This window comes from Pantherophis guttatus, chromosome 1, assembly GCF_059756535.1.
Source record: "Pantherophis guttatus breed Tessera chromosome 1, ASM5975653v1, whole genome shotgun sequence".
Classification (NCBI taxonomy): Eukaryota; Metazoa; Chordata; class Lepidosauria; order Squamata; family Colubridae; genus Pantherophis; species Pantherophis guttatus.
In genome coordinates this window covers 73,156,464-73,173,993 of record NC_142063.1, presented here as the reverse complement: position 1 = coordinate 73,173,993, position 17,530 = coordinate 73,156,464, and the positions used below count along the sequence as shown (strand labels likewise).

Here is a 17,530-nt window from a genome sequence, read left to right as displayed (position 1 = left end):
TTTTTTAAAGGAGCTGTCATGCGAGTAATATATCGTGCTTTGCATTTTTCTTCCTAAATGAACCCCATCATAATTCCACTGTGTTTATGGAACCCAAAAAACTGGGTACCAAAGTGCAGTCTACTCTAGAAACATATAAAAGAACAATAAATTCCTGGTGGCACAGCAGACTAAAAGCACTGTTATTAACATCAATTACTTGCAGTAATTGCCTGCAATTACTGCAAGTTCAAATCTCACCAGGCTCAAGGTTGACTCAGCCTTCCATCCTTTCTAAGGTAGGTAAAATGAGGACCCGGATTGTGGGGGCAATAAACTGACTTTGTATAAAAATATACAAAAGTATGAAGGCTATTGCTTAATGCATTGTAAGCCGCCCTGAGTCTCTGGAGAAGGGCAGCATATAAATCAAATAAAAAAAAATCAAATAAAAAAAATAAATAAATGATAAATATTAATAATTCTTTAAAAATCACAGTATATTACAAACGTTAGGAGTGGAAAAATGCTTCACACAATTAAAGACAAATGCTTATTGCATTCAAACAGATCTGAAGCAGTGAAGTGGGTTGCTTTTTTGCAGAACATCTTATACTTGGGGAAAAATGATTCCTGTACTAGAACAGCCTCAAATAAAGACATCTGGTTACCTGCTTTTATTGTGACTCTATGTGCATATGCAGAACTAGTGCAGGCAATGTTTTTAACCTTGAAACGCAAGTTTCTGAAATTAAGAGTTAAATGTTGGTGATGATCTTTCTGAGAGAATTTATTTATCACATTTATGTAGCCACCCATTGCACAGAATGTGAGGTAATAAAAATGCATCATAAAAACTAAAAAAAAAAAAAAAACAATTAAAAACATCAAAGTTACCGATGACAATGTAGCAGAGAAAGCCATCATCAATCAGCCACCACTTCCTGATATATGATTCCCTCAAGTATTAGGTAGGTTACGTTATGGTAGGGCTTCATTGGTGCCTCCCACCAATGTCAATCTATTCTTCCCCAGAATATTCCTGAAATGTTGCTGCACTGTAATAAAGCATAATTCTAGTTGCATACTGGAATGTTTTTTTAAGCACTTCTGGTGTGTAGTTTCTGAGAAAGGTTTGTGGCTGTTGCAGTTACTACCACATGCAGCAAAAAATACAATTTATGAACCTCTAAATGACCTTTAGGAAGAAAAAAAAATTAAAAGCAAATGAAAGAGGTGGGAAGAACTGCCTTAAATTGCATCCTGCTAATGTAGCAAATGTAATAAGAACATTTGATTTTAATCCTATACACAAAGAAAAAGAGTCTTGATTCTTGGTACTGGAAGCTTTCCTGTAGCTTTTAATTACTGCGTTAAACTCAGCAGCTCCTGTTAGAATGGCACTTATCTGTGATTGTCAAACAACTGTGATCAGCTTGATATTAAAGTTAGAAACCTTTTTGATCTAGTTGTTGGCAAACTTTAAGAATTATGAACAGTCCCTTCTTTAGATCCAACACTATCAGTTTTTTCACAATTTTAATCAATTGTGGGTCTTGGAAGCATTAAACAAAGACTTTTATGTTTTTAAAATCTTTAAAACTACAGGAAGTGTAAGCAGATGTTCACCAAGAGAACTGGATAATGTCAGGTATCTCCAAAAGCTGTTACAATACACATGTCATGAAAGCTCTCACAGATGAATTTAGGGCTACAGATGATCTACCCTGCAGGTGACTGCTACATGTGTATTAGCCAGTCTTTGAAGTAGGCCTCCAATAGCCTCTTAAGACCTTTCTTGCAGCAGGAGCTGAGGCGATCCTTCAGTTTTTCAAACAACTGACATCTTGCTGGTAATGGTGCCTATCACTCTTGGCTGATTTTTTTTTTATGAAGCATGATATCAAGTCACACCTCCACTTGAGGGCAGCAGCCTGCAATTTCCAAGATTAAGATGGAGAAACTATCTGAGTTGATTGGATGCACACATTAGACACAAGCCACAATTTATAACCATAATGTCTAGATCCATATCTTACGTTGAGCTACAAAAAAGCTAACTCCATTATGGCTTCGGGCAAGTGTAAACCCAGCCACTAAATTGTGAAGGAAAGGTAGTTTCAAAGCTCAGGAGCCATTATAGTATTATCATCCAAAAATGCTCCTACAAATCAGAGAAGCAAACAAAGCCAATTTCAAAGCTGATTTCAAAGCCGATTTCAACCGTGATCAGGGAGGGTAATGTAGATGGAGACAGGCATTCATATAAATCATGTAGGTCTTGAATATGCATAGAGACAGCTGATTAAGCTGGTGCGCAGATGTCTTTCTGTACCAATATCTGGTCAATCATATTTTCACCTAGCTGCAATTTTTCAGTCAGTTTCAGAAGCATTAGCATGTAAAGTGTTATGCTAATACAATTTAGAAATACCTAACACATGGATAATTGAGGTTTGGTCTGGCTGCAATTATCTTCACTAATTAAAAAAAAAAGTACTCCTGATATATGCCATTAAATGGGCTTCTCCACATATGATCATATCCAAGACTACTTCCAGGTTTCTCATCAGAATTTTCAGGGAAATTACAATCCCATGCAGAATCCCTTCTACACCACTGTCCAGGTTAATTGACTTTGTGATCCTATCACACATATTGCAGATTGATTTTCCTCATACTTTCCAATACCCTATCCATATTCAAACTGAGATACCCTATCACTTTCCTGGAAGATTTAGGTGAAGAAAAAGGACAAAACTACAAAATTATCCACACAGACATTGAAGGAGCCGCAGTGGTTAGAGTGCAGTACTGCAGCTACTTCAGCTGACTGCTAGTTCAGCAGATCAGCAGGTCAAATCTCACCAGCTCAAGGTTGACTCTGCCTTCCATCCTTCCGAGATGGGTAAAATGAGGACCCAGATTGTTGGGGGCAATATGCTATTTAGTATACTGTCTTTGGTGTAAGCCGCCCAGAGTCCTCGGAGAGTGGGCAGCATAGAAATATGAATAATAAAATAAATAAATAAAGAATAAAATAAAAATAAAGTCCAGAGCTCTGAAAGCTCTACTTTTCTCCCCTTAGTCTGAGTGACAGAAGCTATCAGTTTTTGAAATTACAGCACCCAGAAATAATCAGAGCCATTGAAACACTGTTTTCCAAGCTCAGTCTTGGTATTAAGTAAGCAATATGTCTTACATTGACTCATACGTGAATAATTTCTATGCTATTCTTTTCATGTACCATATGGTCTCTACCATGGAAAGATCATCTCTGGAAAATATTATGGCAAGGAATAGCTACAATACAGAAACTAGTTTCATAGACATGGCAGTGGGCTCTGCCTATTGACTTTCTTATTCCCACTAATTTTTTTCCTGTTATTTTATAAAATCCACGTGATACCACCCAAAAAATCATTTCTACCTGCCACCTCTTCAGCATCCCATGTTGAAAGGTGTTGGTTTATAATGTTCTCAAAGCTCCTATCACAATAGCAGTGCAGGAATTCAAGAGCAAACTGATACAGTGCTTTTCTCAATTGGTTTGAAAGTGGAATTGGGTCAAAGCTAGTAACAATGTGCAGTCATGTCTGTTTTTATTATCTGCTCTCTCATCCACTAGGTAGCAAAGAAAGGAGATTTGTATCTCATGTTATGGGTCTCACAAGGGTCTAATCATTCTCCTGTGCTGTTCAGTATTTGCATGACATCACTGGAGAGCTCATTTGAAATGTGGTGTCAGTATATAACACTCACCTCTATTTCTCTTTTTACCTGTAGCAGGTCTTATAGTTGCTTAGAGCTAGGGGTGAAGTCTGGTGGACTAAAAATGAATTTAGATAACATGAATGTACTGGGTTTCCCAGGTTTAGAAATTAGAAATTTTCCAGTTGTTAATGATGCATCTATCCCCCCCTCTCTCCCCCTCCCTCCCTCCCTCCCTCTTTCTCTCAAAAAAGCAGGTGTATCGCTTGGGATTCTCCCTAATTTCTGTCTCTTGCTAGGAATGCAGATGATTTCAATAGCATGGAAAAGTTTTAGCTACAATCCTATTTGAATTGGAGCAAGATAGTTTGGATCCATGCCCTTAGAAAACGTCTTTTGAGTTTTATAGGCTACATGAGGTGGTTTAAAAGCTGCAAATGATGCAGAATACAGCTGATAAATTGTCAAGTGGAGAGGCAAAATAAGAGTAGGTAACACTGGGAGCCTTGGTGTCTCAGTGGTTAGAATGCAGTATTGCAGGCTAACTCTGCCCACAGCCTGGAGTCCGATCCTGAGAAACTCAAGGTTGACTCAGCCTTTCATCCTTCCGAGGTCAGTAAAATGAGGACCCAGACTGTTGGGGGGCAGTATGCTGATGCTGTAAACCACCCAGAGAATGCTGTAAAGCACTATGGGGTGGTGTACAAGTCTAAATGCTAAATGCTATTGGTGTTGCTGCTTGTGTTGGCTGCCTGAATGACATCAAAGCCATAAACAAAATAGAAGTTGATGCTCTTGTAAGGAAACGGGTTTTACTAAAACAGAAGCTGCCTAAAGGAGAGAAAAAAAATGTCTCATTTGGGAGTAGAAAGGTTGAAGTCCATGGAGGGAACCTGCATCATCGCTGAACTCCAAACCATTTTTCTAGAGATCTCAGTGCTCAGGGAGGCAAAAGCAAAGAAACGCCTTCCTGTTTTTTGTTTTTTGTTTTTGTCTCATAACAGATACTCTCCCTCTAAAAAGTGTCTATCCACCTTCCCTGGATAATTCCTCGACCTCCTGTTCATCTCCATTCAGTTTTGTTTCCCCCACTTTCCTTTCCTTTGCTATGCTGAGTGATTTCCTTCTTCAAATACCTCATCTCTGATCTGTTTCCTTGTCTGCTATTTCTGCTGAAAAGAGAATACAGTACATGTGTGTGTGTGTGTGTGTGTATGCAGATAAAGGATTGATTAATTTTATAAATTGGATGCCTTTTTTTTACAGGCAATTAATTTAATCAGTAGTTACCAACTCTATTAATATTATTGCTTCTTTTATTCCTGTCATTTTCTGAATATGGTTTCTGACTAGTATGTGGGCACACACACCCAATTAATCACATTTATAGTGAGGTAGGGAATTCTCCAGAATTGATTTCAGCTCTGATTGATAACATAAGAAATTTTGTGTGTGCTTCTAATATTTATTTTTCTTATTCTGCCTCTGAAAGATTGGGAGAAGTCTCCTATATTCGGGAGGGTAAAATTTGGGTAAATACTATAAATATTGTCATTACAATGTAAAAAAAAAAGATGTTGAGAGTTTAGAAAGAATGCAGAGAAATTCAACAAAGATGATTAGGAGAATGGAGGCTAAAGTATACAATGAATGATTGCTGGAACTGGGCATGTCTAGTCTAACAAAGAGAAGGACTAGGGCAGTGATGGCTAACCTTTTTGCCGGTGTGTGCCAAAAGTGGGGGGAGCGCGGGAGGGTTGCGCGTGCGTGTGCCCACACCCACAATTCAATGCACCCCACCCCCCATGTTTTCCCCGCTTTTGGTACGCGATGGCACGGTGGGCCAGGTAGGCCTGTTTTTCGCTCTCCTCAGGCTCCAGAGGCTTTCTTGGAGCCTGGGGAGGGCGAAAACGGCCTCCCCCCCCACCGGAGGCCCTCTGGAGGCTGGAAACAGCCCCTTTCCCAACTTCCAGTGGAACCGGAAGGCCTGAAAATCAGCTGGCCGACGCACACATGCCCTAGCTGAGCTAGGGCAACACTTGTGTGCCCACAGATATGGCTCCGTGTGCCACCTGTGGCACACGTGTCATAGGTTCACCATCACGGGACTAGTGATAGCAGTCCTAGTATTTGAAGGGCTGTTACAGAGAAGAGGGAGTCAACCTATTCTACAAAACATCTGACAAGGACAAGACAATAGAAATAACAGATAGAATCTTATCAAAGAAAGATCCAATCTAGAATTAAGGAGAAATTTCCTGTCACTGAGATCAATTAAACAGGGGAAGGGCTTGCCTCCAGAAGTTACGGGTGCTCTATCACTAGAGGTTTTTAAGAAGAGATTGGATGGCCATCTGTCCAGAATGGTATAGGTTCTCCTGCTTGAGCAGGGGAACCTCCAAGATCCCTTCAAACTCTGTGGTTTTGTTATAGTGTTCAAGTTATAATTGCCAGTTTGGTCTAATGGTTACTGGACTGTCAGCATGGAGACCTAAATTCTAGTCTTGTGTTAAGCAAGAAAACCAACTTTGTATTACTTACTTTTTTCCAACCCTAGTAAGAAGACTAGATATAGATAGACTTTGAGGGGAGGCAATTTTTTTTTCAGTTTTCTTTATATTCCTTACTATAACAGATCTCATCCTCAAAGTTCTAGGCTCAAGGCTGGTGCATTTTTTATAATACTTTTATGCACTAAAGCAGAGTTTGTTCTGGACTTAGGCGAACCAGGGTGTTAAATTTTAGGGGGTCACAAAATTGAAAAGTTTTCTGAAATATATAATATGAGTATAAAATCTGATCATCTTTTTCATTGCTTTAGAACTTTTTCTAAGTTTTTCAAAGAATAAAAAGTTGCTCAAAATGAACAGTACACTAACCAGAGTCACACACACAAAAATTATTATTATAGCTATAGAGCTCAAGAATCTGGTAATATTACCAAAGCAAGGCAAGGGTCTGATAATAAGCAAGTCATGTGATTATCAGCTATCAAAATTCTACCCAGGGAAGCAGTAATAGTATGCTGTATGCACCAATGTGCCCACTCAACATTTAAATATAATTTTACAAAATTGTTGCCATATGACAACAATAAGTGCTGATCTAATTAAAATCATTTACTCTAAGATTATGTGAAGTGGCATTATAAAGTGTTAATATCACTTTATAATGCCTTGGTAAGACCACACTTGGAATACTGCATCCAGTTTACATGATGTAAAAAAGAAAGAGTGCAGAGAAGAGCAACAAAGATGATTAGGAGACTGGAGACTAAAACGTATAAAGAAGGGTTGCTGGAATTGGGTATGTCTAGTTTAATGAAAAGAAGGACTAGGGGTGACATGATAGCAGTGTTCCAATATCTAAGAGGCTGCCACAAAGAAGAGGCTGTCAAGCTATTCTCCAAAGCACCTGTCCTGAGGGTAGGACAAGAAGCAGTGGATGGAAACTAATCAAGAGCCTGTAGTACAGTGGACTAAAGCACTGTAATTAACATCTGCTGCTTGCAATTACTGCAAGTTCAAATCTCACCAGGCTCAAGGTTGACTCAGCCTTCCATCCTTTTAAAGATAGGTAAAATGAGGACCCAGATTGTGGGGGCAATAAGCTGACTTTGTATAAATATACAAAAGTATGAAGGCTGTTGCTTAACGCATTGTAAGCCGCCCTGAGTCTCCGGAAACGGGCAGCATATAAATTAAAGAAAAAAAATCAAGGAGAGAAGCAACCTAGAACTACAAAGAAATTTCCTGATAGTTAGAACAGTTAATCAGTGGAACAACTTGCCTCCAGAAGTTGTTAATGCGTCAATGCTGGAAGTTTTTAAGAAGAGATTGGACAACATTTGCCTAAAATGGTATAGGGTTTCCTGCCTAAGCAGGGCATTGGACTAGAAGACCTCCAAGGTCCCTTCCAACTCTGTTGTTCTGTTCTGTTCTGTTCTGTTCTGTTCTGTTCTGTTCTGTTCCGTTCCGTTCCGTTCCATTCCGTTCCGTTCCATTCCATTCCACTCCATTGCAAATAGAATGAAAATATCTGAGAAAAGAATAAAATTATCCACGGCTGAAAATCATAAGTATCAAGCTCAAAAACGGCAAGAAAAGAAAGAAACAAGAGGGTGCCTTTTTGAAAGTCCTACAAAATCAGAAGATGAGCCAAACGACAGGGAGGATCAGAACATGACTTTGCCTGGGGCGTCAAAATATCTAGAGCCAACCCTGAACAAAGCTATCAGATGCAAAATTTCAAACATAGCTGCATTACATTACCGCTCCCTGGGTGGCATCTTGAAAAATGGAACGGCAGGATGGGATATGGGAAAAATTAATGAAATCAAGCTCATTGTTTGTAGCTAGCTAATTACAAGATACAAGGGGTGTGGAAATGTAGCCCCCTGCATGTAATCTCCACCCTTGGTTCTCATTCTTTTTCCCTATCTTACTTTATGATTTCGCTGAACTGAATGATTATTAAAACAGCTGCTGTATTTCAAGTTCTGCAATTAATGGAGGGATTCTTTTATATAGTATCATTCATCAGCAAGAGAAAATGTTTGTTGAGAACCCTGCTGTTATGGGCTGCTGCTGAAGAACCAATGAACAGAATCAACAATTGCATCTGAAAGTGGTTACAGATTAATGGGTTCCTAATCCAGAAAACTATCATGATCAATTATCCTTCTACCCATCAAGTTTTCCTTGATGGGTAGAAGGAAAGCATTATTCCTTGCCTATCACCACATGAAAAGAAATGTGTAAAATTTGAAGGGCCCTCAAAGGTATTTAGACTCTGCCTATTTAATTCACAATTATGGCTGCAAGAAAATAGATGTGGGGTATAATTTATATATATACATATATACATATATACATATATACATATATACATATATACATATATACATATATACATATATACATATATACATATATACATACATACATACATACATACATACATACATATATATATATATATATATATATATATATATATATATATATATATAAATTGTACATATATTTATAATGATATATCTAATAAATAATCTATATACAGGTAGTCCTCGACTTACAACAGTTTGTGTAGGGACTGTTCAAAGTTAAAATGCCACTGAAAAAAGTGACTTATGTCTGTTTTTCACACAACCGTTGTAGTGTCCCTGAGGTCATGTGACCAAAATTCAAACTTGGCAAGTGGTTCATATTTGTGACAGTTGCAGTGTCCTGGGTTCCTGTGATCTTTTGCGACCTTCTGACAAGCAGAGTCAATGGGGAAGCCAGATTCACTTAACAACTAGGTCACTAACTTACAACTTCAGTGAATCACTTAACAGGAGCAAAAAAGGTTGTAAATGGGGCAAAATCCACTTAACAAATACCTCACTTAACAACATAAATTTGGGTCTAAATTGTGGTCGTAAGTCAAGGACTACCTGTATATATAAAAATATACATATAAATTGCTAGCAGTTATTTCCAAATTTTGGAAAGGTCTGTACATATTCTACCTCATCTCTGGCAGATCATTCTTATCTGCTGTTGCTGCTGTTTATTCAATGTGTTTGGTTAACATCCTGTTTTTCTGTCCGTACAGCACTCAAGGTAACTTCAACTTTAATGAGTGGAGTCTTTAAAGAAGCCACAATTTTTTTTGTCAGGCTCAAATAGTAAAGTGACCAATCGTTCTCCTTTTAGGGAGGACAGCCCTTCTTTTGTAAGTTCTGTCCTCTCTCAAAAAGTGTCCTCCTACATGTCCTCCTTTTCGATATTTGAAGACTAATCTGTAAATCTCTGTGTTCGATCAATGCCGATCCGATCCGTTACGTGTGATGTGACGTATTTGTATTTGACATGACAATTCATCAAGGCTCGGTACAGTGCGGTGAGATGCGATTATGAGACGCATGCACTCCACACAGGAGAATTGTTTTGAGAGAGTGCGCCACGCGCAAGTGGCTTTGTTTACTTCTTATCAAAACATGACACAGCACACATGCATGCCTTTTTCTTCAATTTATTTGTGTCCTCCTTCTCATTGTAAAAAAGTTGGTCACCTTACAAATAGAGGCTTCTTTCAAGTTGTGATAGCAGTAGCACCTGAGTGTGAAGCATTTTTTGGGGGGTGGGGGCGTTTCAAAGGGTGCAGAACAAGTCAGAGGTGGGCTGCACTTTCTTTAAGAAAGGGTTAGCTGGTTGTGAGCGCGCACACACGTGCCCCTTTGGGAGAGAAACAGAGCTTCAAACAGGCTCTTAATCAGCTCAGGCAGCTCCAGTGAGAACAGCAGGGGCAGTATGGAACGCAGCTAGGCCAACCAATGAGCCAGAAACTAAGTTATAAATGGATAGCATAGAACAGCGGCGGGTGGGCGGGTCCAGCCAGCAATCAGAGCTAAGGGTTTGCCCGAACCCTTGCAACCATGCAGCAGCCCACCACTGGAACAAGTGCTATTTCGGCCATTGAAAGATTCTCTAATACAGAGGTGCCAAACTCAAGGCCTGTGGGCTGGATCCAGCCTGCAGGGTGCTTAAATCTGGCCCATGAGGCCAGCCTGGAAATAGCAAAGGACTGGCCCGCGGTGCCTCTGGCAGCTAAAACAGGATGTGTGCCCCCCACCCCGTTTTTGGCCTGGATGGCCTCCTGCAGCATTCTGCCAGCCAAAACAGGGCATGGGGAGGGGCCCCCCGTACCCCTTTTTGACTGGCAGGGTGCTGCAGGAGGCCGTCCATGCTGAAGACGGGGCACGGGGGCAGCGTGTCCCCGTTACACACTCCATTTTGGCTGCCATGGTGCTGCAGAAGATATCCATCCCATCTCCACACACGCCAGCCGGCCCACGGAGGAGAAATACAATGCTTTTCCAGCCCTCAAAGAAATCCAGTTTGACACCCCTGCTTTAATATGACTGCAGCCTGGTGCTAATTGCAGCTGCTCAAAAAAATGTCATGGAGAAGTGAATGAGCAGATACATCTGTTATTTTTCCTAATGACAAAAGCTGATAAGGACCCTTGCATTAGATATTTATAGAATTTAATATCTGTATATTTGCAGCCAGAGTCAGAGATCTTGATAGTCTAAAACAGTTTAGATGCTAGCGTGAGAAGAATGACTTAGGAGGAATACTTATTGTACGCTAGCATTAATGTTAAAAAAAAAAGTTCAGGTCAATTGAACGGTGTATTTGCTCTTTCCATGTGTTCTATCAGCCTATGAATTTCACGCATTCAATAGAAGCTACCCATTTGTCCCTCGTTGCCCTTGTCAGCCAAGCAGATGAGACAAGAATCAATTTTATACCTGTGGGATGTGAGGCTACTACAAGCATGTTGTCATAAAGCATCTTTTGTCTTGCTAAAGAAGATGATGGCAGAAGAAGGCCCTGCAGAGAAGAGGATTCTAATCATTCAGCTACAGAACAGTCTCATCTTCTTTGGTGACAGATGCCACACAATTTGCATTTTGGAATTTCATCTTCCCCGATCTAATACTGTGACTGCTATTTATTGTAAAGTTTCATTATGCTATATTAGCCAACTTCCAAACAAATAGGAGGAGCGAAATACAAAGCCATCTGTCTGGGGCAGAAGGGATTGGGTCTCTGTTTCAGGTCTCTGTTTCGCATAACATAAGATTTAGGTAAAGTCACAGGGCAGATGAAACAGTAAAGCGATCTCCAGCGGTTAGGGTTAGCCTGTGCATTTCCTCTCTTTTCTGATGCCTTTTCTCAGATCAATAAAACAGGTGGAGGCTTCAGATAGTGCTTACTCATAGACTGTTTTGTACAGTACAAGTGAGTTGAATCACAACCACAGAAACGGTCTACTGTATTAATGTTTGTATGTTAATCAGCTAAAGCTAGTTTAGCATTAATTATGAGAAACTTAAGTAAAACTGCAGCAAGCACCAAAAACAGACAGCATCACCCCAAAATGAAGCATGTCAAAGGTGGTTATTATTTTGAGATCATCAAAAAAATCTCAGAAATGTGGGATAGAAGGGGACCTCAAATATGCCAGAAAAAAAGCAGAGTTCCTCACATATTAAAAATTTTTCCGAACAGTCCTTCAGACCACTGGAGGTAACTTATTCCATAATTTAAAAAAGCATATTACTCTACCCCCACCCACATCTTCAGTCTTACATAGGGAACAGCCTTGGTAGTACAGTGGTCTAAGGCACCCTGTTATTAAGCTGGTTATTAAGACCAGCTGCCTGCAATTACTGCAGGTTCGAATCTCGCCAAAGCTCAAGGTTGACTCAGCCTTCCATCCTTTCTAAGGTAGGTAAATTGGGGACCCAGTTGTGGGGGCAATAAGCTGACTTTGTATAAATATACAAAAAGGATGAAGGCTATTGCTGAGCACATTGTAAGCCGCCCTGAGTCTCCAGAGAAGGGCGGCATATAAATCAAATTAAAAAAAAAAAAAAACAGTGGTGAAATGCAGCCAGTTCTATATGGCTCGGACGAACCGATAGCGCTGGCGGCGGGAGGCTCTGCCCACCCACCTGGATGTCATCACGTCCCGTTTTTTACGCTCTGTGCATGTGCAGAAGGTCCTGCACATGCGCAGAGGTGTTGCAAGCGAGCGAGCATGCACACATGCTCCCATTTACGAACTGGTAGCGAAGGTAAATGGATTTTCACCCCTGATAGGGAACATTCTTGGCCTACCCATTTGAGATGAATGAATTGGATGATGGGTTCTGGTGAAGATTCCTAGAAGTCAACTATATCAGATATAACTCTTGGGTAGATTTGAAAGACAGCATCGTGTTCAACACATTGTGGTAATATAGCTAAGAGGTTATGGGGTAACAGCTCCCAGGGCATCATGCTTCAGGATGATGGTACACCAGTGAAAATTAGTCAAAGACCTTCCACACTATCTAGCAGTACTTGTAGGAGGACCTCTAAGGCAGATCTGCTATCTTAAAATGGGCTTCCCAATCCAGAATAGTACAATGCCAGATGGTTTCTGGGGAACAGCACTTTAATCTTCCAGGGATTCGATCTCAAAGTCTAGCAGCTTCCAAGCTCCAGGCCAGGACTTCCAGTATATCTGTGTCATCCTGGAAAGTGATTTAAAATTAGGTATAACTGTGATCCAATGAATGTCTTTGGCATGGCTTTACATCAGTGTAAAATAATGTGGGGTGAGAGAGATGAACCCTGAGGCACCCCACAAGTTATCTCCTTTTCTCCCCTATTGCCCTTGCCCACTCAGGAAGAAACAGAACAGCTAAGAGCAGTGCCCCACCTTGCAAATGATCCAGAATATATCCTGATTAATGGTGCTTAAAACAATGCATGTTATTCACCAGAGAAATCCAAACAATTTCCTTCTCTACCCTGGCAAGAATCCTGACTGAAAAGATTCAGACAATCAGGTGCAACATATACTTGGAGCTCTGCCACTATCTTGGTAACTTTCTGGAGACCCAGCAATAGTTATCAAGATTGGTGAGGAGAGTGCATCTTTGTATGTACTCAAATAGATTCCACTTATTAAAAGGGTATTTTACCTCATTATTGAAATTTCCAGGGAAATATACAGGTGCTTTCCCTTTTTGGATACATAGAAATCCATCTAGGAAAGCATCAGGTCCCCACTTGTGCCCAAAGGGTCTATCCTAGCTACAACACAGTTGTATTACAACAATTGTATTATATACAATACAGTTGGATAACTAAATTCCTCAGCTAGAACTTCAGGAATCCAAACTCCTTGTTTGTTCCACCCTTTAAAGGAAAACAACCTTGATGTTTCCATCACAGACTGGCTAATGGATTTTTGCTCCTTTATCATGGGTTTGCTGAGAAATAAGGCTGTTTCATGGATTGATTGGTCCTGAATCTGAAGTAAAATCTCAAACTCAATCCTTCTATGTGATTTTCCTGCTCACAATATGGGAGTGGTTTGTTTTTGTGGTGTTAAATATAAGGGTTTTTTCCCCCCGAATTCCCAATTTGACTTTCCTGGTGGTGTGATATCCAAACACTAACCAATTCCGGCTGGCTTAGCTTGTGAAGATCAGCCAAGGCCATGAGATTAGAAAAAGACCTAATCAAAATATAAAATGGTACTGTGTATTAAAGAAGAAATTGAAATTTTTGCTAAATTATTATTGTTATTTAATAGTAACAGTACTATTAATGGAATACCTGTTTCCATTAGTAAATAGATATTTGGGGACACAATGAGAAAACAAGAAATGAAGGAAAGAAGAGGACACATTTCACATGCTATTGTTTTTATTTTCTTCTTTCCCCCTTGCAGAAATGGAAGATGAAAGGTAGCTTCATCCAACATTTTGTCAGTGGCCTATGCTTAGAAAATGAGTCCAGCAGATTAGTGACCAACATCTGTCAGTCGGATATTCTGGGTCAACAATGGGAGCTGCTCCAAGCCACATGATGGTTGCCCAGCATCTTTTGGTTCTGATACTTTTTGCATGAGACTCTGGGAACGGAAGGGGCTAGGGTGGGGTATGAATTCTGGTTTTCTTTAAACCTAAATGTTTTGACTATGATCCTCAGCCAATAACCATTTCAGATGAAATGTCACTGTTTTTGGATTTATGTTAAAGAAGAAGTCGAAGCTATATGGCAACATCAGTCGAAATGGCCCATCTTGTCCCACTTTGAGTAACAGTGGGAAATGGGTGTGGAAGAATCTGTCTCAGTAACCAATATGTGTTTAAGCCTGACTGATAGCAGTTCCCTTCCATTCCTTTGTCTCCAGAGAAACCTGTGGTCTATGATCCCATGGAGTTGCTGCAGTTGATGTCTGTGACTATATGCTTGATGTGAACTCCTGATGAGTTTGCTTGATTTCAGACATGTCACCTCTCATTTTGCATGTGTGTCATATTGTTTGATTTATGGAAAGGACGGCAAGAAAAGGGGGCGGGCTCGGTTATGGAAATGCACATCATTGAGGGAAATTGAGGCAGAGGTAAAGCTTTTTTTGTTTTTGTTTTCTGAATGTGTTTGATTACTGGAGCAGATTGAAATCATCCCTTCAGAGAAAGGGTTCCTTGGTATGTCTGGCAGGTAGGATTGATAAAACTTCAAGAAGAAAGCTAAACTAGTCTTCATCAAGAAAGATATCTGGTATATTTCTTATGCTTTAAACCTGAAGCACAGAAATATTGTTAAAAAGTACACAAACAAAGGCTCCCTTTTTCTATCCTCTGGAGAGAACACACATTATTTCCTTCTGCTTTCATCAATATGTGCTTGGCGTACAATTGTGGGGAAAAGGCAGCTCATGATAACAATTCTGTATTTTTGCAAACACAGCTTGGGCTGATGGCCAAAGGGTCAACTTGTGCTTGTATTTTTCCACTCAGTCCTTTTAGGTTAATCAAAATTGGATTTCTTTCTAAGAGCCTATCACCTATTTCTCAGCCTAGTTCTGTCTGGGGAATCTTTTGGAGCCAAGCCCAAAACAAAGCTCTTTTTCCTTATGTGTGTATGTGCTCACTGAAAAACAAGAACCTAGACTGTTAGCCAAGATTCTCACAATAATTCCATATCACCCAGTAAAGTGCAAAGAATGTGACCCTTGATGCCTTTACTGATGGCAGAATGGCAGTGCTAGCTCTGAATTCATTTAAGAAAGCTATTTTTATGAACATTTGTTTGGGAATCACAGCTGAATAGATCAGAAGGAGTCTGGTAGCATCTTTGCCAACTAATTAATTATGTTAAAAGGCATAAGTTTTCAGCTAATGCAACTTACTCTATCATAATGCATCTAATGAAGTAAGCTGTAGTTCACAAATACTTATACCTTTTAATAAAATTGGTTAGTTGGAAAAGGTGCCGCCAGATCGCTTCTGGTTTTTGGCTACCATAGACTCACACATCTCTCTTCTTACAAAGTCATCTGAATAAAGTGAAAGTTATTTCTAAATAAATGCACGCAGGATTAAACTAAACATCATCTGTATGTCAATGGATCTGAGATTGTCTACATTGGTTAAGCATCAGCAGAATGTCAGCCTGTTTACCAACTGATGAAGCCATATGCCAAGATACTAGGTCTTAGTTATCAAATCTGAATTTGAGACAACATACTTGATGGGCCTTTTCTGTTAGTTAATTGTCAAAATATTATGCTCTCTTCCACTCTGATTTGAAATATGAAAGCAACAGAAGATGTAAGCTATACTTAAATGGCCATTATTACTCTAATCAATGAATTGGTCATTTGCACAACAGGAATACTCTCTGCTTGTCAATCATCTCCAGTATTTAAAAAAACCATTCCATATAGACAAAAGTAACATCAGGATTACTCCAACAATATCTTTAGCTGCAAATGTGAAGGATCAATATCACTAAACCTTAAGAAAGTCCTCCCCATAGTACCTAATTATTTCTAATGGGTTACATTGGACTGTATTTTGGTGACCTGAAAGCAGCTCTTCAGCCCATTTCTGGGAGAAAATATGAAGAGTTTAGGAGGTTTTTCAAAGTAGTAAAATACAGTTTATGGAGGCTCTCAATATTGTAAGATCACTCACTTTGTATAACTTCTGTATTATATGTAGCAAAAACTGAGAACTTTCCTTTAATGTAAGAAACGGTTTGACAGTTACAAAGATTTGAATGTTCATATTATTTATTACGAATGGCATCTTGTATATATCTACCCAGAATAATAAATTCAAGGGAATTTAATACCCAAGAAAAGAGTACAGAATTGCAGTGTGAGGGCATTTTAGGAGTGCAGATAGACAGGTCGTTCCTATCACCACCAATGGAAAAAAAATTGTGAATCAATCCTTCTGTGGAAAACATTTTGATAATAAGAAAAAAAATGTGGCAATGACAGTAGAAAGAAGCAAGGAGGCTACAACTGGAAGACGTGTCATCTGATCCCCTGTAATATTTGGTGAATTGATTATGTGCTATCAAATCATTTTCGACTCCTAACAACCACATAGATTTTCTCCATGATAATGTATCCCTACTCTGTTCTTTAAAGTCTCCCAATGGTGCACTCTTTGCCATTGTAACTGAGACCATCTACCTTGTTACTTAAAGGTGAGGGATTTGCATAACAAAACACTAATGTGAAACACTCCAGATGTTACATCTGTTTCTAAACTAGATATTTTAAGATGCCTGGGTTTCAATAACAGCCCCAGCCTGGGAATCCCATCCATCCAGGATGCTTCTAAGGATTTTCTATTGTGCAGTAACCAAATATTCCCAGAACATTTTTCAGTGGGGTTGTATTGTGTTGGTTAAGGGAGCTCAACCAATCTCATTGTACATATGTTGTGCATTGACAATAAAGATTTGAAATTGAAAATTGGGGGGGGGGGGGGTGGAACCAGTCGTGTGATTCAAATAATTTAACAACTGTTTCTCTGCCCTAATGACCAGTTGGGTAGGCATTTCTCGGTGGTCGTGTGATTGGGTGGTTGTGGCCAACTCGACATCACTCATGATGAGGGGTGCTTCGCCTCGCCAGGCCTCTCATAATGCTGCAAATTGGAAAACGGTCATAAATCACTTTTTTCAGTGCCATTGTAACTCTGAATGGTCACTAAATGAACTGTTGTAAATCAAGGATTACCTGTACAAAAATACAAAAAGCTTCTTTGCTTGCAAAAATCTGCTCTAAATACCAATGATTAGATTAGAAATACCTGCAAGCCAGAATTATAAATCAGAAAAGGTGTCAGAGCACCTTGAGGAATTAAAATAGTTAAAATGCAATGATAACTATCAGCAGCCAACTCTTGCTCATAAAGTGAAACCCTTTAGCAGAGAGGTCATTTAAATTCTCCAGAAAGTGGGTGGGCACATTTGGGCTACAA

The 17,530-nt window shown here is 39.6% G+C and overlaps 1 protein-coding gene across 1 annotated transcript in view; it reads left to right on the top strand.

Annotated features, from left to right (window-relative positions):
* The window catches only part of GALNT16 (polypeptide N-acetylgalactosaminyltransferase 16), a 195,107-nt gene extending 178,713 nt beyond the window's left edge, over window positions 1–16,394 (top strand). The window contains exon 15 of the mRNA XM_034417643.3: window positions 13,972–16,394. Coding sequence (XP_034273534.2) covers window positions 13,972–14,109 — 138 coding nt within the window. The 3' untranslated portion in view covers window positions 14,110–16,394. The remainder of the gene's footprint in view (window positions 1–13,971) is intronic.
* Window positions 16,395–17,530: the final 1,136 nt, after the last annotated feature.